Raw genomic sequence first — 20,181 nt, forward strand, 5'->3', positions numbered from 1 at the left:
TTTCGCGTTGGTATCATGTGATGTCTCGGGCTATGACGCGGATGACGTGCAACGGTAAGTAAATTAGATGGAGTATATAATTCTTTATTCTAATTAATGATGTCAATCGGATTTCATCAATTGCCGAAATGTATTAATCATATGCCAAAATATTTGTTAATGTTAACGAAAATAATGATATTCCATAACATCAACTCTAGAATTGAAATTTGTGTAGCACAGCTAAAATACGACACCAACACGGAATTAGAATTATATTAATTAAATAACGCAAAAACATTTATTATTATCAATAATATAAATTTTCTAAAACAATTATTTAAGTTCAATATTCCAAAAAATAATAAATTTAGTTAAATATTTTAAACATTCGTACACTACTCATACATTCAAACGCAAATGACAGTTCAGTGTTGCTGGTTGCGGTCAATTATGCTGTGAGCTGGGAAATAATCTATTTTAATGATTATACCTACACTATGATAATATTGTTGCTAATTAATATATTTCGGCAAGTAATGAAAACCAATTGACATCATTAATTAGAATAAATAATTATAGATATTATTTTTATAGTAAACAAAAACAAAGAAAAATATATCTGATAAGTAATGACATAAACGTGGCCATGATGAAAAGTCACATTCTAATGTTTTGACAGTGCTCATACGTCAAAAATTTGGACCTACGTAATCTTGCTTTTGTAGTAAAAATGCTATACCTAGTTATAAATTCCAATCAATAGGGCTTTTCATCGATTGTCATTTGTTTCGAGCTCCTGTCATATGTTGTATAATCTGTATATAATATTAGTATACACGGATTATACGACATATGCCAGAAGCTCGAAACAAATTACTGTGAATGAAAAGCCCTATACAAACAAAATGCGCTAATGTCACTGTCACTAACATAAATGATAAACGTCAAAATTTTTAGTAAACAAGCTATAAACGTAAAAAATATACTGACATTGTTACAGTTAAAATTCCTTTAAAAATTTATTGAAGTTAATTATTAATATAAATTACAATAATAATTATTGTATTAAATAAACAAGTTTAAGTAGTTTTATTTGCAGTTTATATACGATTAATCCTAAAAGTGGCATGCGCCACTTGAATGTAACTTCAGCCCGTGAGTAATGACCCGTGAGTAACTTCATCCCGTGAGTAATGAACTATTACTCACGGGTACAGTAATGGGTGATATTATCGTATATAATATCACAAGAGAGAAAATGTTGACGGCAATATTTTCGACTGGTATGAAAGTTTGTTGCCTGGCAATTTTCGCCAATTAAATTTTGACTTAAATCACGAGACGTCAGTCGAGTGATTTTGTCAAAATTTCATAAGCGAAAATTACCAAAAGGCAAAAAACTTGAATGAAACCAGGAGAAAATTTTGTCGGTAAATAATTTTCTCTCGAATGATATTCGACAAGACTATTTCACGAGACAATTAATGCACCATATCAACGAAATATAATATTTATTTATTTGTTATTACCAGACACTTTTATGACGGATCTGTCATAATTTTGACGCTGAGAAATCACGTCACTAAGGAGTTTTGTCAGTAGAAAACGATGCGTTGTTATGCCGTTTTATCAGTTAACAACAGTCTAGTGAAATAGTCTATGAAAAAATAGCGAATTATGAGCATGTTATTAAACGGTCGTAGAAAAAGTTATTTACCAGCTATTTTATTGCTCGAATCGAATCTTAAGATTGCGTATAGACATCAGTAATATTGACAGCTTCAGTGCAAAAGGTAACAAGTCATTTTTCGGATATTTTTATCATGTGATATTCATTGGTTCACCAATGTCTAACTCTGTGCAAGAAGAAACAAGTCTACTACAACTGAAAGGCTACATTTTTTACGTGCAGAATGTAACAAGTTAAATATGAAAAATTTCATTTGTGCAAAAGGAAATAAGTGGACTTGTCACCTTTAGGGCAGTATTTGAATTTATCACCATAATCACTGCCTAGTTGAGTTGTTTCCAAAATCATTTTATAATAAATTTAGTATTTTTGTGCCTTGGAGTTGCTGACAAAAAAGAAATAGCACCTGAGTAAGTCTGTGTCAATGGTAACAAGTCAGGAAAATATTGTGCATTTTGTAACAAGTCAAGAAATTTAATGTTGTTCTGAAGCTTTTTCCTTGTGGCATTTTTATAATCAACTATTTCCAATTGGAAATAAGCCACAATTTTACCAAAAAATTATTTTATTAACGTTTCGAAGCCCAAATCGGATTTCGTTGTCAAAATAAAAAATACTATTGAAATAAACAAAAATGTTGTTGCAATAAAATTTTTTTACTTAGCAACAACATTTTTGTTTATTTTAATAGTATATTGTATTTTGACAAGCAAGGGAGGTAGTGTCAAATTTGACCGGAGCATTTTAGCATGGCTGCTTTCTTTTTATTTAGTTAGGTACTCCAAAGCTTATTAACAAATGATGTGTCAGCTGGCCCAAAACCGGGGATTTTAGACAAGAAAAGGTAAAATATGAAACTTGAGGGAAAAACGCTACAACTTATGTCAAATATTTATCTACGTGACTTACAACTCTTAATAGCCTTGCTGACTTCTCTCCTAGCTTTCACTCAGGCAATCCGGGTTCAAATCCTGACGTTGAAATTTTTTTTTGTTTTCAAAATTGGCATTTTATTTTGAAAAATAATTATTTTTATAATACCACGTTTGTATTATTTATACGAGACAATATAAAAAAATCTGTATGTCTTTTATAGAATTATGCATAGAACTTCTGAAATAGAACTATGCATTTGATCATAAATATTATGATTGACCTTAATAAGCAAAGTTGCTGTAAATGAACCCCTGAAGCTTCCTGAGTTAGTACGACAATATAAGTGAAAAAGGGGGTTGCCCTCCCCACCCCCTCCCGACATTTTTTTTATTTTTTGGACAAACTGTTTTTTCTTAATGTAATATGATGTAGAACCAAAAGATATATACAACCCTAATTTTTCACTTTTCTATCGCCAAACCCCATTTTTTAATAGCAATCTGAATATTTCCCTTATCTTCCTTCCAAACGGAATATATCCAATAGAAAATAGCTATCGAAAGTGTGCAAATCAGTCAAAACACAATAAATCCAGTATTACGCTGAATAACGCCTTTATTATAAAAATAATTATTTTTCAAAATAAAATGTCAATTTTAAAAACAAAAACCAAATTTCAACGCCAGGATTTGAACCCGGATGGCCTGAGTGAAAGCTAGGAGAGAAGTCAGCAAGGCTATTAAGAATTGAAAGTCACGTAGATAAATATTTGACATAAGTTGTAGCGTTTTTCCATCAAGTTTCATATTTTATCTTTTCTTGTGCTTTCTTTTTATTTAGTTAGGTATTCCAAAGCTTATTAACAAATGATGTGTCAGCTGGCCCAAAACCGGGGATTTTAGACAAGAAAAGGTAAAATATGAAACTTGATGGAAAAACCCTACAACTTATGTCAAATATTTATCTACGTGACTTACAACTCTTAATTGCCTTGCTGACTTCTCTCCTAGCTTTCACTCAGGCAATCCGAGTTCAAATCCTGGCGTTGAATTTTTTTTTGTTTTTAAAATTGGCATTTTATTTTGAAAAATAATTATTTTTATAATACCACGTTTGTATTATTTATATGAGACAATATAAAAAAATCTGTATGTCTTTTATAGAATTATGCATAGAACTTATGAAATAGAACTATGCATTTGATCATAAATATTATGATTGACCTTAATAAGCAAAGTTGTTGTAAATGAACCCCTGAAGCTTCCTGAGTTAGTACGACCAATCTAAGTGAAAAAGGGGGTTGCCCTCCCCACCCCCTCCCGACATTTTTTTTATTTTTTGGACAAACTGTTTTTTCTTAATGTAATATGATGTAGAACCAAAAGATACATACAACCCTAATTTTTCACTTTTCTATCACCAACCCCCATTTTTTAATAGCAATCTAAATATTTCCCTGTTCTCTATTATAATAGGTATATAAAAATGGATGTTTGTCTGTATGAGGAGCGAGTTAAATTAATACTAAATAGCTTTATCATGAAATATATCCAGTGGTTACAGCCAATTCCTTCCAAACGGAATATATCCAATAGAAAATAGCTATCGAAAGTGTCCAAATCAGTCAAAACACAATAAATCCAGTATTCCGCTGAATAACGCCCTTATTATAAAAATAATTATTTTTCAAAATAAAATGTCAATTTTAAAAACAAAAACCAAATTTCAACGCCAGGATTTGAACCCGGATGGCCTGAGTGAAAGCTAGGAGAGAAGTCAGCAAGGCTATTAAGAATTGAAAGTCACGTAGATAAATATTTGACATAAGTTGTAGCGTTTTTCCATCAAGTTTCATATTTTACCTTTTCTTGTCTAAAATCCCCGGTTTTGGGCCAGCTGACACATCATTTGTTAATAAGCTTTGGAATACCTAACTAAATAAAAAGAAAGCAGCCATGCTAAAATGCTCCGGTCAAATTTGACACTACCTCCCAGGCTATAAACAAATTACCGCTCCGATCGTGTTTGTTTCAATTATTGTTCTGTAACTCCAAAGATTTGAACTTTACACCAAAAAGACCCCAATTAAAATTCTCCGTAATTTAATTCTGCATAGAAATATTTTTTCCCTATTTCCTTAGACGAAAATTTTCCTCGTAAAATCCCAGGTTTTCCCAAGGTTTTCCCAAAAATCTTTCATTTTAAACTTAAATTTTTGGGAAGTATTTTGGGAAGAAAGCCCTGAAACTAGTCTTTCCACCACCACAGAAAATATCCAGTATCCAACAACATAAGAAAATACATTAAGAACAATAAGACCCAAAAAAGCAATTACAGAGTGGTCTATATAAACTGACATGTGGTGGCATCGGTGTCCAACAACTTACATTGGCCAAACTGGCAGAATCTTTGACAAACGCATAGCAGAACACAAAAGGGCTTTCAATAATATAAAAACAGATTCTACGTAAGCTCTTGATCTTGTACATCAAAACCATTATTTTAATAAACAGTTTCAAATTCTTTGTATTAAAATAAAGGCCTTTAGCTATCCTTTTTAGAATCTATGGAAATTAATAAATTAAAAAATAAAGATATAAGTCTGAATGACCAACCTGAGACAAACAGCTCTCCATTCCTCAACCTATTCAGTTAGAGAATTTAAAGTGTAGAGACATAGTAAAATTCATTACTTGAGAAAGGCACTCTGCCGAAACCGCTGCAGTGACATTAACGTAATAATTTTGTGGAAGTATTTAAAACAACAGTTTCAGTGTTTTATTGTTAGATATTTACTTTTATTTATTAAGAAACGTACCTTGTGGAAACAATGACATTAACTTTTTTCAAGCTTGATATAGCTGCTAGATTTGTTTCTTCTGAAGTTCTCATCAATTTAAGAGTTTCATTTTCAGCAATATATGTAGCGATAAGTTGGTCGTCTAATTGGGTGTACACATACAGATTAAAGTATTCTCTATTGCCGCTGTCATCAAACTTTATTGGTCCAGTTATGGTAGCCAAGTCATTTTTCTGTAATATAACAAGTATACATAAAGTTATCTTTGAGAGATTTGTTGTGAGAGTTTATCCAACGTTTGGTTTGTGGCTAATCGACATTTTAAAGACGAACAGTCATACATATGCAAACATTAATAGGTACATAAGAAAACATCAGTATGTACACAAGAAAATACGCGTAGTCCAGAAAGCCACTGCGAATCCGCTAGGAAAAATATTCTGATTCGGATTTTTTGCACAATCTTACTCAAAAAGGACTCCTTTTAACAAATTTGCATGTTGCCAGGACCAAAAGGTGGTCAAAAATTTTTTAAACGATTTTTTTTGTTTTTTTCCTAAAATTATTTTTTTCGCATGGAAAAAAGTTTTTTTTAGGTTTTTTGGATCATTCCAAACAGAAAAGGTCTTTAGTGACTTCTCTAAAAATGATAGTTTTTGACATATAAGCGATTAAAAATTGAAAAATTGCGAAATCGGCCATTTTTAACCCTCAAAAACTATGTGAAAAACTGAAAATTTGAATGTTGTCAAGGTAGGTAGGTATTCTTTAAACATCGATTGATGAAATCCCGAAGAGTTTTTTGCAATACAATATTCAAAACTCCTTTGTTTTTTAATTGCTAGTCAAGCGTGCGCGACACTATTTTCCACCGACATGACAGTATGGTGCAAATGAAAGGAATAAATTCGTTATTTCGTAAACCGGTGAGTTCAAGGAAAAATTCCGAAACAGGTCGATTTTTATTTTTAAGTTATGATATTGTGGCATATATGGTATACTAGTGACGTCATCCGTCTGGGCGTGATGACGTAATCGATGATTTTTTTAAATGAGAATAGGGGTCGTGTGGTAGCTCATTTAAAAGGTTCTTCAATTCTCTATTCAGTAATGTAAACATTTACATAATTATTTATACAGGGTGTCCTTCTACTTCTTTTTTGTCAAATAATTTAATTTAATAAAAAATTTTTGGACACCCTGTATAAATAATTATGTAAATGTTTATATTACTGAATAGAGAATTGAAGAAGCTTTCAAATGAGCTAGCACACGACCCCTATTCTCATTTAAAAAATCATCGATTACGTCATCACTTCCAGAAGGATGACGTCACTAGTATACCATATATGCCACAATATCATAACTTAAAACGAATTTATTCCTTTCATTTGCACCATAATGTCGGTGGAAAATAGTGTCTCGCATGCTTGATTAGCAATTAAAAAACAAAGAAGTTTTGAATATTGTATTGCAAAAAACTCTTCGGTATTTCATCAATAGATGTTTAAAGAATATCTACCTATCTTGGCAACATTCAAATTTTCAGTTTTTCACATAGTTTTTGAGGGTTAAGCATGGCCGATTTCGCACTTTTCAATTTTTAATCGCTTATATGTCAAAAACTATAATTTTTAGAGAAAAGTCACTAAAGACCTATTCTGTTTGGAATGATCCAAAAAACCTAAAAAAACTTTTTTACATGCAAAAAAATCATTTTAGGAAAAAACCAAAACAAAAACGTTTAAAAAATTTTTGACCACCTATTGGTCCTGGCAACATGCAAATTTGTTAAAAGGAGTCCTTTTTGAGTAAGAATGTGCAAAAAATCCGAATCAGAATATTTTTCCTAGCGGATGCACAGTGGCTTTCTGGACTAGCGAGAATTATAAATAAATTCTAATACAATAGAGATCTGATTACAACGATTTAAGAATTCTCAAATCCGATATACATAGAAAACCATAAAAAAATCATGTTAATACTGATAATAAAAATACATACAATATAATACTTAAATATAATATAGAAGTAAATATTCAATAAGCACGAGTAGTAATGAAAAAATGAGAGGAAATAATGCAGACAAAAAACCTGAAAGAACTGGATGATAAACAAGTATTAAAATAACCAATCCGACGCTGAAAAAATAGGGGATTCATGCAAAGAAGAAGATTAACAATCGAACATGAAAACAAACGGAATATAGAAAGATCATGAAAAAACTGGCTTAAGTATAGAGGCCCATACATCTTAACGCAATTATCAAAGCTTTTTCTAAAAATCGTTTGATATAGGATCATCGCTATACGGAACAGAATATAGAACCTAAGGAACTATTCCTAAAGGCGAAATGGCCAATGAACTTAGAACCATGAAACAGAATACCTTATTTGATGACTGCTGCTAGTTGCTCCGTCTATCTAGTCCTAGTGGCTACTTGATGTATGAAGCAAGTAGCAGCTGACATCAAATAACACAACCGAAAATTTCTAGACTATTTGAAAGTCACGTATTAAATATAAAAGATGGATATAAAGAAAATGTTACCTACTTCTGTTTAAGTTTCGAATTGAAGGCAAGAGAGGAATAGGACGTAAGAAAATGTCCTGGCTCCGAAACATAAGGCAATGGACAGGGATTACGTACATACAATATTTGATACACATTGCAAGAAACAGAGAGTTAATGGAAAATGTGATCGCTAACATCCATTAGTGGATTTGCATCTGAAGAAGAATAAATTTCTAAGTTGGAAAGCACATATCTAGGATTTTGTGGGTTTGGGTCTCAAATGGTTTTCATTATAGCATAGTGCTAAGTTTCCTAGGGCATTTATCAAGTTTACTTCGACTTGATGAAGACTCTGCCATGAACTACCATAGCTGTAACTACATATATTGTTTTGTTTGTTGTTTTACGGTTTGCACTTTGATTATATTTTTGTTAGCTCAACGAGGAGTACTTAGTTCTTATCATGTAAGATGACGTATTTACTTACCTCTTTTGTTGATCTAATAATATCCGGACCATCCAAATATATATCCATTCCAAAACAGTTTACTTTTGCGTTGGAAATGTAAGGCATATCCTTCAATGTTGTAGATAAATAAACCAGAGCATCATGAAAGAGTAATGTTTCAGTCTGAAAAACATTAAATATTTTAAATCAAACATAAAATAAAGCTCTGGTTAGGTCTTAGGTTTAGTAATTAGTAATAAACAAAAAATTTAAGGAAGTGGAAGATAATATTTTTAGGCTTGTTATAATAAGAGGCAATTACACTTTCCTTCACAAAATGTTTACTTTGGCAGGCCGCACATCAAAGAAACATGAAACGTAAATTACGTTTCATGGAAATAAACAGTGCTAAACAAATATACGTCCGGCTATTTATGGAACTCGCCGAAAATAAAAATGTGTCATGAGCATGAATCACACTCGTTTCATTGGTAGGCGGATTTTGAGACTTGTTTAGCAGTGTTTTAGTTTCATGAAACATTTTTTTCGTTTCATGTTTCATGTTTTTTGTTTCATGTTTCTTTGGTGTGCGGCTTGGTTTAGAAAGTTAGGAATTGTCAAAGATGTTATTGACTTAAATATTTTATTAATTACTTCATTAGTATTTTATCTAGCTATATTGCAACTTTTTGCATTTTCTTCGGGAAAAGGTCTAGAATAGAAAAATGGGTGGAAATACATAATTGCATTTACAGTGCATAAAATGCATCCATAAGTTCATAAATATATCAAACTCAGACTTCCGGAGTACCTGGTGCCCAGGGTTACTGCTAACTCATCTTATCTCGAGTTTCGGCACTAAATTAATGTAAACACATTACTCGAGGTTATTGGGGCCGATGAAAATGAATACGCCATCAGAACGGAGCCCTGAAACTCCTGATGCCCAGGGTACACACTACTAAAGCACGCCATCGTCTAAAGTTTCGAAGGTTTTCGGCAATAAATTAATTAAAACTGATTATTCGGGGGTTGAATATGAATACGCTATCAGATCCGACCCTACGGAGTACCTGTGTACCACGGAAGGTGCATAGCAGTCACCCTGGGCATCAGGTGCTCCGAGGTTCGGTTCTGATGTCATGTTTGTGTTCAGCAACCTCAAGAAAACCCGAGTACTCTGTTTCAATCAATTTAGTGCCAGAAACCCTCGAAATCTCAGATGACGTGCCTTAACAGTAACACTGGGTACCATGTGCTCCGGGGTCAGTTCTGATGACGTATCTATGTTCAGCGACCCCAAAAACTCCCGAGTAACTAAATCTGGCCCTTAATATACCGATTTAGAACCCAATGTTTAAATTTGTAAGTCGATAGGTGCTGTATTAAAAAAATTCCTCAATGCCCTGATCTATTAAAGTACATGAACGACTGGCGAAACAGACTAAGGACAGATCGAAGCTCAACTAGGGCTGGGACTAATATTTGATAATGTTTTGACTGTATACGGCATTTCGCTATAACGGCCCTGTTCAATTACGGCTCGGTTTCGATTTACGGCCTAAAATGTTTCGCTACAACGGCCCCGCCCCATGTTGTCATTCTCGAGCAAATGCAATCTAGATGCACACTCTTGTCTATTTCCACTTGTTTATGCATAATTTGAAAATAAAATGAGATGAGGCCGCATCTAAGGAATATCTTAGATAACATTTTAAAGGGAATTATAGAAAAAGGGTGTTATAAACCTAAACAAGTGTTTAACTTAGACAAAACAGGACTTTGTTGGAAGCAAATGCCTGATCGCACGAACATTTTTAAAAACCGAAAAGTCTGCGCCTGGTTATAAATGGTCTCTATAGAACGATTAATTTTGCTACTTGGTGCAAATGCCACTGGTGATTTTAAGCTAAAACCACTTCTAATTTGTCCAAAAATCTAAGGCCTATTACAGGACCAAATAAAAATCATTTACCCGTTATATGGAGATACAACAAGAAAGCTTGAAGTTTGTAGATTATTTTTAGTTTTTGGAACCTATTATTATTTTATATACCATCCAGTGTATGTGCTTTTTTTGTATGTATTTTTGATTTAAATAAAATAAACAGATAAAATGCATTTTTAACGACAAACCATGTAACATAAAATTTGAAACCGATCCCATTAAATTATGAATTTGTATTAGAATAATTGATTCGTTATACGACATTTCGCTTTGAGGCCATGTTTCGTGGAACGTATCTAGGCCGTAAAGCGAGGTATGGGATTACCTTTAGAGTATCTGGATCAATAGTCATTGTTTTTCTGTTAAACTCAACAGCCGCTATATTCCATTTTTGTATTGCGCTTAAAAAGTTCTCATTGTCAGAGTCAAAAATTCTAATTGTGGTAATGTTTGCAGTCACATTCAGACTAGAAAAGTCAATCGTATGGGCATCCTAGAAAATATATTAAAAATCTAATATATGTATACATTATAGGCCTGGATTGTTAATAGGTAAACGGTTTCTAGTCTGTTTGATGTATGGGAACATTGGAACAGGGGAAGTTTTAATTGTGGAACGTGATTTTAATTGTGGAACTTGCCATTCTGACAAGTCTATGATTGTGAAATCTAGTAGCTATCCAATATCAAACTATATATTATATGAAAAAATGTTTGTCCGACAAATTAGTTTGGCATTTTAATAAGTCCGATACGTAGAGCATGTCAAATGACAGGAATTATATTGGTGATAAATAGCAGTCTGATTTTGGAATGAGAGTTTAATGAACGGGTAACAAATCAATTGGAAGTTCTGTCCGACAAAACACATGGGACGCATTCGTAGTCTGACGTTCGAAACTGTAACCTGTTCCACAATTAAAACTTTTTCAGCTTGCTATTAATAAACTTTTTTTGGAACGCGGGATCCAGGCCTATTAGCAAATAATATAAACATAATATAAATAATCAAAGTAATTACCAATGATGTTAGAAAATAGTTGTACCGAATGTCTACCATGTCTAATGATTTTGCTTGAGCTAATATTGGTAAAATATTTTCTGTTTTACAATCAAGTATGACATTGTTCTCAGTAGAATTTTTAAATTTCTTGAAAATGTGCCTAAAACATAATTAATTACAAACATAACAAATACTGAGCTAGATTGCCTACAATTAAACTGACAATACTGATATTAATGACTGCCTACAACTAATACTGAGCCACTGAGATTTTTTTTAAATGTTATCCATTTGAATCTAAACACAAACAAACTTTTCTTGACAATTCAACGCAAACAAAAACATTTCCAGTGATTTACAAGTAAAAATATTTTTTTCTAGAAAAACCTCATAAAAAACTTTCTAACAATGACGATCTAAATCTTTTTTGATTCGTGTATCCTGAGACTAATCTCTGTTTGACAATTTCTTTCCATCCTCGCTATATCTCCATGAATAGTTTCCAGAAAATGTTAGAAAATGTCATCCCTCACCAACAGCGTAGCTTTACCAAAGGTCGTTCAACGATCACGAACTTACATCATTGTATAAAATAAATGATTGGTCGTTATCTTTAAACAATCGGCATCCTGTTGATGTAATTTATTTAGGCTTCTCCAAAGCTTTTGATCGTGTTCCCACGTCGATTACTAGCTAAATTGGATCTCTATGGTATCCGCGGAAAGTTAAACATTTGGATTCAAAAATTTTTATCTGACAGGTACTTCCGGGTTCATGTTGGGAAGCCTATTCACTAGATGAACCAGTCAAGAGACGAGCTCCACAAGGATCTGTACTTGGACCACTACTCTTTTGTATCTACACTAGTGATCTTCTACTCGTTGTATCCAGTAAGGTTTCCATTTACGCTGATGATACCAAATTATATGTGAATCCAATTATTAACCAACATGTTCTTCAAACTGAGATTGACGCAATATTCAATTGGTCCTCAGAATGGTTACTTCCACTCAACAGTGAAAAATGCGTTAACTACTATTAAATAAACTACTTCTTTATTAAAAAGACTAAGTTTTCAATCTAATAGCACATAAAACAACACCAAAAAAATGCTGTTCCACATCCTACCAGACTGAAAACAATGGCAACCTTCTCTGGTAACACCTTCGAGGCTTTTACAATTTGCAAGTCATAACGGATGCTGAGACTAAGAAAGATAAGGGAATTTTACAATTTATAATTCACGTCCCATCTGCTCAGCGCGGTAAAGTACCAACGAGAATGTTCCCTTTGTACTCCAATCAGAGTAAACATGTAAATCAAAAATGAATAACCATTTTTAATTTCGTTGCTGCACTCTCCTATTGAACTGGAATAATGATGCGGCTGTAGTTTCGTGTTGCAACGAAATTGAAAATGGTTATTCATTTTTGATTTACTTCTTTTTCTATGTGGTGTAGATATATTCAATTTGTTCATAGACTAAGCTAATTAAGAAATAAAAATCTGAATTGTTTAAAAAAACCTTTAAATAATTACCTACCTATAATCAGGCCCATTGGTGAGTTGTTCAACACGTATATAATCTTGGTTATCCATTTTCTCAACATTTTGAAGTTTCAGAACTTCTTGTAATTTAACTAGACCTTCTTCGTCTTCATATAGAATAATAAAACCTATCCACTCTAGGCTCTTTACTACTTCAGAAATACCTTCATAGAAACAGAGTTTGTTATAACATTGAAATTATAAATAAATTATTTCAAATTTATATCTTACCATCGTACCTTTGGCCAGTTTGTCGGCATCTGGATAGAAATTCAAAAATACATCTGATTCGTCCAAATTAGTTTTTCTCCATGAAGTCACTATGTAGGGGATATTAAGGCTCTTACAAGTTGACTCTATCACAGGGCTTGTGACAGAAGTCGGTGGGCCGAAAACGGCGACGATACCATCATCTACTAGATTACAAACTAAAAAATATATAGTGTTTGATTAATATTTTTAACTTATTCTAAATAAAATGTATATTTTTTATAAGATGGTATAACAATAATATCGTGTGGCATTTATGAGAAAATTCAATACAGAAAGCATAAGATAAACTATTGATGAAAGTGTTGTGGAGAAAATTATCGAAAGGAAGGAGAGGGATATTTAAACTAAAGGACCGAAAAAGGGTAACAACAACAAAAAGAGACGATTTGCTGAGTATAACCGAAACATTTTACACTGAACTCTATACTGGTAATCGCCAACAAGAAAGGGGCAGTTAACAGCATCTGTGGAAAAAGATAATTAACCAGAGATCAGAGCTTATTTCGGAACTAACTAGAAGATACATAGAGCATTCCCTGGTAGAAATGAAAAATAACAAAGCCCCGGGTGAACAATCTGTGATAGAGGCAATAAAACTGGAGGATGGTGCTCCTAAAACGGATAAAATACTTATTTAACCTATGCATTGAGAATGGAATAATCCTGACCTAATGGAACAACGCAATTATGAAACTTCTACATAAAAAGGGCGATATTATAGAATTGAAGAACTACAGACCGATAAGCCTTGTCAGCCACTTATGTCTATTTACTAAAGGAATTTCCAAATATCTCGAACATAAATTTGACCTTTATCAACTAATAGAGCAGAGAGCAGAGAGCAGGCGGGCGTTAGGAAAAATTACGGGGCAAATGATCATCTATATATATATATATATATATATATATATATATATATATATATATATATATATATATATATATATATATATATATATATATATATATATATCCGGGGTGTCATATCGGCTGACGCCGCATCCCCACACCTAACCGCCATCTATTTCTATCCTGGGCATCTTCCTCTTCCAAATCTCGGTGTTCCATGGCCTTCCTTATCGTGTCATTCCAGGATAGTCTTGGTCTTCCCCTTTTCTTCCTACCTGGGGGTTTCCATTTCAGGAGTTTCTTTGGCCATCGTTGGTCGTCCATTCTAAGTAAGTGACCGAACCATTTTAGGCTTCTTCTCTCGAGCCTGTCTACCGCTGTATCGTGTGCCTGCATCCTTCTTCTTATTTCTTCGTTACGTATTCTGTCCAATCGGGAGATTCCAGCGCTTCTACGTATGTAGTCCATTTCCACAGCATTGATCCTTCTTCTGGACTCTGCTGTTAATGTCCAGACTTCGCTTCCATACATGAGTACCGATTCCACAAATGTCTTCCCTATTCTTAATTTTGTAGTTCTGGATATATTTTTTATCCCACCACACGGAATTCAAGCAACCTACTACCTTCCTACTTTGTTCAACTCGCCTTTGAATTTCTTTGTTGCCTAGGCCTTCTCTGTTTATTACAGCTCCCAGATATTTGAATTCTTCAACCTGTTTAATTGATGTGTTCTTTGTAATTAGGATTTCAAAGTGGGCGTCAGAATTCACGACTAGATATTCTGTTTTTTCTATATTTATATTTAATCCCCATTTTTTGTAGGTTGAATACAGGCGGGTTAACATGAATTCCATGTCATACGAATCTTGTGCCAGTACTGCTTGATCGTCAGCAAAGTGGATGTTAAACAGGCAGTCATCTCTGATCATGATTCCCATTAGTCCACAACTTCTTTTCCATTCTTTTAAAGCGACTTCCAAGTATATGTTAAATAGCAACGGTGATAAGCTACACCCTTGCTTCAGTCCTTTTTCTATTTTTATTCCTTCAGATAGTTGTGTGCCAATCTTGACATATCCCACATTATCGCTGTACAATGATTTGATAATATGTATAATAGCCGGACTAACTTTCATTTCAACAAGGGCATGCCACAACTTGTTTCTAGGGACGGAGTCATATGCCTTTTCCAAGTCTATGAAGGCAATGTGAGTTTCTTCATTTACGCTCGTCCTTTTCTCTATAAGTTGTTGGATGACGAAAAGGTTGTCCACACATGAGCGTCCCGCAGTAAAACCACTTTGATCTTCACTTATTCTCCCTCTTGTCTCTACGTCTAATCTGTTCTTTATTATTCTGCTAAATAGTCTACTAATAGTACTGTTAACACTAAGGCCTCTGTAATTAGACGGATTACTATGTTTCCCCTTTTTGTAGATGCTCGAAATGTAGGATATTTTCCATTCTCGAGGAAAATAATTAGTTGCAACACATCTATTCATTAACTTAGTTAAGCGTTCTATAAGCATTTTCCCTCCATATTTAATCATCTCTATCATGATTCCTCCTGGGCCTGGAGCCCTGCCGTTTTTCATCGAATTAAGTGCTTTAACTAGTTCTGCCTCAGTTATTATAAGGCTATCTTCTTCTCTACGTACAACCTGTGTCGCCTGCTTTATAAATTCTTGTCGATCTTCACTAAATAAGGCCTGATAATATTCTTTCCAGTCTTGAGTTCGGATTGTGGATGGGCGTCTATCTGTTTTATTAGTTTTCATCGTTCGTAATAGTCTCCAGACTTCTGTCGATTGGGTGCCACCTAATTTGCTTTCTACTTCAGCACACTTCCTAGACCACATTTCATTCTTGCATTTCTTTATTTCATTTCGAACTTGCCTTTGGATGGTTTTGTATTTTATTCGATTTTCTTGTGTACTATTTGATAGCCAAGTATTATAAAGCTTGTTCTTTTCTTTTATTTTATCTTCTATTTCAGGACACATCCAGAGCGGATTGTATTTCGTTTTACTTTTTTGTCCAAAGGCTTCATTGGCGGCTTGATGTAACGCTGTTAACAAATTATTATATTCTTCTTCCACGTCGTCCACCACTTCACGATTCTCCAGCTGCTGTTGAAGTCTATTTTCATATAGCTTTTTAGTAGTCTCGTCTCTAGTGAGGTGTATATTGTATTGTGGGATATTTATATCATTACTTTTTCCTTGAGCATTGCAGGGGTGTAGTTGCCTAAAGAAGGGAAAAGCTATTTCTGACCGTACTAAGAGATGATCAGACCCGCAATTAGCCCCTCTTCTTACCACTGTGTCTTTGACCACTTCCTTCGATACTTGTCTCGTAATAACAAAGTCAATTATAGACTTCTGATTAAGTGATGGCCGTGTCCACGTATATTGATGTATACGCTTATGTGGGAAGAATGTATTGCTAACCTTTAAATTGTACTGCTTACATACATTTATTATTCGTTCACCATTATCATTGAATGCTGGGTCTCCATATTGTCCCACAACATCGTCGTTATCTCGTATACCTACTCTGCAAATGATCATCTCCAAGCAATAAAAGTCCTCATAGAAAAGTCTCTGCAATACAACAGATCCATAGCCTTGGTATTTGTTGATTTTTATAGGCATTTGATTCGGTGGAATTAACATCAATAATAGCAGCATTTGAACAATGTAGAGTGTATTATAGATTCTTCTTCTTTAAGTTCCATCTTCTATCGAAGGTTGGAAATCATCATGGCAATGCGGACCCTGTTGACTACCGCTCTAAATAGAGAGCATTCGAACCATTCCCTTAAGTTCTTAAACCAGGATGTTCTTCGTCTTCCCACATTTCGCTTTCCTCGGGTTTTGCCTTGCATAATCATCATCATCATCATGGCATGTACACTCCTAGCGGAGTGATTGCCGCCCTCTTTGGGCTCTTCCGATTCATTTGTCATCATCATTCATCATTTGGCTCTACAACTCTATGTGAGTCTTGGCCACGTTTACTATTTCCCTCCATTATCGTCGGTCCTGAGCAGCTATTTCCCATTGCTGTACTCCCATTTTGCGTAGATCACTGGCTACTGCGTCTTTCCATCTCTTTCTTGGGCGACAACTGACCTTTTTCCATCGGGCCTTTCCCAGAATGTGGCGTTCGGAAGTCTTTCGTCACTTGATCTTAGCACGTGACCCGCCCATCGTATTCTGTTTGCTTTAATGTAGCGTAGTATGTTTTCATCTCCTAATTATTGTCTGGAGTTCATCCTTGTGTCTTCTTCTTCATTCTCTTGTTGTCTCGTCGCTGCAAGTCCCATAGATAGTCCGCAGTATCTTTCTTTCAAGTACCAGTAATTTTGTCGTTTCCCGCTGATTCAGAGTCCATGTTTCGCTTCCATACGTTATTGTAGGACGAATTATTGTCTTATATATTCTTATTTTTGCTGGTCTTGAGAGTATTTTTGATTTAAGTAGGGTCATTAATGAGTAATATGCCCTGTTTCCTGCAATGATCCTGGCTGCCACGTCCTTTTCATATTTATTTTCAGATGTTATAATCGCTCCCAGGTACTTAAATTCTTTGACGACTTTAAAGTTGTATTCATTAATTGTTACGTTTTGTCTAACCCTTGGTCTTGGGTTCTTCGTAACCACCATGATTCATTTGTCGCGGTGAATCAATCCGCATTAACATTTTGGTTTTACAATTGGTTGTGTGACTTCTTCTACAATTTTCCTCCATTCGTTCCTGTTTTTGCTTCTGGTTACCCATTCTCTGACTCCCATCTTCTAAAGGTCCTCTACTATCTGGTTCTCCCATCTAGTTTTGGGTCTTCCTCGTGGTCTGCCTGATACAGGTCTCCATTTGGAAATTTTCTTGATTGATGCCTTGCATAATAAGTTGTAATAATGAGTATTTTTGCCCTGTCATCACGTATCCCAAGTACTCAAATTTTCGTCTTTTGATAGTTAATATCATTTCCGCTTTATTTTCTAGTTACTTCCACATTTGACATTCTTTGAAACCATGATATTCGTAGGATTAAGTCCAGAGTGACGATGTAAAGAGAACTGTCGGGAACTGGATAATGCTAACTCAAGACAGGGAGATATGGAGAAACTTAGAGAAGGCCTACGTTCAGCACTGGATGATAACGACTAGATAATGATCGCATTTTTACCGGGGAGATCCTTTTGCATATGTTCCGGCGTCAATTGCATTTATTGTTTCAAGCTGCTAGTGTCGATGCATACTAGCCCACGGGGACTGCTATGGTTGATGCAGGTTGATAAAGTTTAAAAAAATGATTCGCCTAGAATAAGGAAGGAAGGAAGAAGCAGAAGCAAAATATATTTATGATCCACCTAATTAGATCTCAAAAGATTGTATTTTTGTCAAACTTACCGACTTTTGAAGTATCAAATATATCAGTCTTGGAAGTGGTTTGTATATTAGCGGCAAGATATATCGGCGAATGTTTTTCGATGATATTAGTTCTGATAATTGTATCATTCAATGGATATTCAGCATCATTTGGCATTTCATTAAAGATTATTCCTAAAAAATACATCTTATTATATCTCTACTAAATAAACAAATAACTATATTATTCATTTGCTTAAAAGTTTAAACAATAGTTATTATAATAAACACAACGCAAAAGTCTAGGGATATTTTTATGAATAGACGTATTTTGTTTATCTGTAATCAACTTAAAAAAGTAATACAAAATTTGTAGTTTAATATGACAAAAACCATAAATTGAAAAAAAAAAAACAGAAAATTGGAGCAAAAAAATATATTGCAAATCACCCATGTTTCACATACCACCATAAAATGCCAAAAATACGAAATATAAACTTAAAATAAAGTATGGCCACCACGTTGGTTTATCACAGCTCTACATCTACTGTTCATGCTCCGAATCACATTGTTAATGTCTGCTTGAGGTAGTTGTGTCCATTGTTCTCTCAGAAGCTCTTTTAATTGAAACTCATTGTAGATATTGCCCATATGTGGGGTAATTCTTCGTTGGAGCATGACCCATACATGCTCAATGGGATTCAAGTCCGGTGATTGTGCTGGCCACGGCAATACATCAATACCCTCGTTATCCAACCAGTTTGTTACAATATGCGCAACATGTGGTCGAGCGTTACCATGCATAAAGTAAAAATTTTCTCCAACAGCAGCAGCAAACGGAAGCACAACAGGTTCAAGAATAGTGTCAATATTGCTGACTTCTGAGAAAGCCACGTGGGAAAACGAGGTCAGTTCTTCCGTCAATCATGATTCCGCCCCATATCATTAATGTACCACCTCTTATGCATACACTTCTTGAAGATGTCGTAATCGTTCTCCATTTCCGGGTCGTCTCCAAACTCTTGTCCGACGAGAATCTGGATGAAATCCATATCTAGACTCGTCACTAAACAAAACTGTGGCCCAGTCATTGTCAGTTCAATTCTGAAACTCTTGACACCAGGTTAATCTTGCAGCGCGATTGCCTCTAGATAGGGGTGGACATCTCAGTGGTCGTCGACTACGAAGATTGGCTTCATGGAGACGATTCCTCACAGTACTGCGGCTAATTGTTACATTATGTGCAAGCTGTAATTCATTAACCAGCTCGGATGCTGTGATTGTTGGCTGCCTTCTGGCATTTAAAATTGAATATCGGTCTTGAGCGACGGTTGTAGAGCGACCACGTCCTGGATGTTGCTCGGCTGGACCCCCAGTGTCTCTAAACCGACGCCACAAACGAATTACGACGCTTTTGGAGACACCCTGCTGGTCAGCAACTTGAGTTTGTCGCATACCAGCTTGAAGGAGGCCCACGGCTCTATTCATCTCGTCCAACGTTAAATGTTGTCGTTGCAAGAATGGTATGAAGTGACTAAAATTAAAAATAAACAAAACATAAAAATGTCGATTTTTTGTCCCTTATAAAAAACATTCTAAAAAACGTATTGCTGTCAGTTTTACAATTTTTTTTTTTTTTGATAAGAAGTGAGTGTACATACAGAGTTGGGATAAAGTATGGAACCAAGCAAATATCTTTGAAACGAAAAGAACAATATTTATGAAACTTTGCATGCAAGTACAGTGACGAAAAAGGCATCTGATGCCATATTTTTTGTTACTACTCCACTTCCGGTTTCACCGGAAATACCCTTAACTTATTTACTTTAAATGGGACACCCTGTATATTTTTCAGATTTTAAAAGAACTTGTTA

At 34.4% G+C, this 20,181-nt stretch overlaps 1 protein-coding gene across 2 annotated transcripts in view; it reads right to left on the reverse strand.

Annotated features, from left to right (window-relative positions):
• LOC114336185 (glutamate receptor ionotropic, kainate 2) overlaps positions 1-20,181 on the reverse strand; it is a 93,070-nt gene that overhangs the window by 46,676 nt on the left and 26,213 nt on the right. For both annotated transcript variants that reach the window (XR_007697109.1, XM_050646881.1), the window contains exons 2-8: positions 18,350-18,502; positions 13,049-13,237; positions 12,805-12,973; positions 11,280-11,421; positions 10,584-10,751; positions 8,350-8,493; positions 5,367-5,581 (exon numbers count right to left, since the gene is read on the reverse strand). Coding sequence is in view for 1 of the 2 variants with exons in the window: in XM_050646881.1 (XP_050502838.1) it covers positions 5,367-5,581; positions 8,350-8,493; positions 10,584-10,751; positions 11,280-11,421; positions 12,805-12,973; positions 13,049-13,237; positions 18,350-18,502 (1,180 nt within the window). In the remaining variant the exon portion in view is untranslated. The remainder of the gene's footprint in view (positions 1-5,366; positions 5,582-8,349; positions 8,494-10,583; positions 10,752-11,279; positions 11,422-12,804; positions 12,974-13,048; positions 13,238-18,349; positions 18,503-20,181) is intronic.

This window comes from Diabrotica virgifera, chromosome 3, assembly GCF_917563875.1.
Source record: "Diabrotica virgifera virgifera chromosome 3, PGI_DIABVI_V3a".
NCBI classification, from domain to species: Eukaryota; Metazoa; Arthropoda; class Insecta; order Coleoptera; family Chrysomelidae; genus Diabrotica; species Diabrotica virgifera.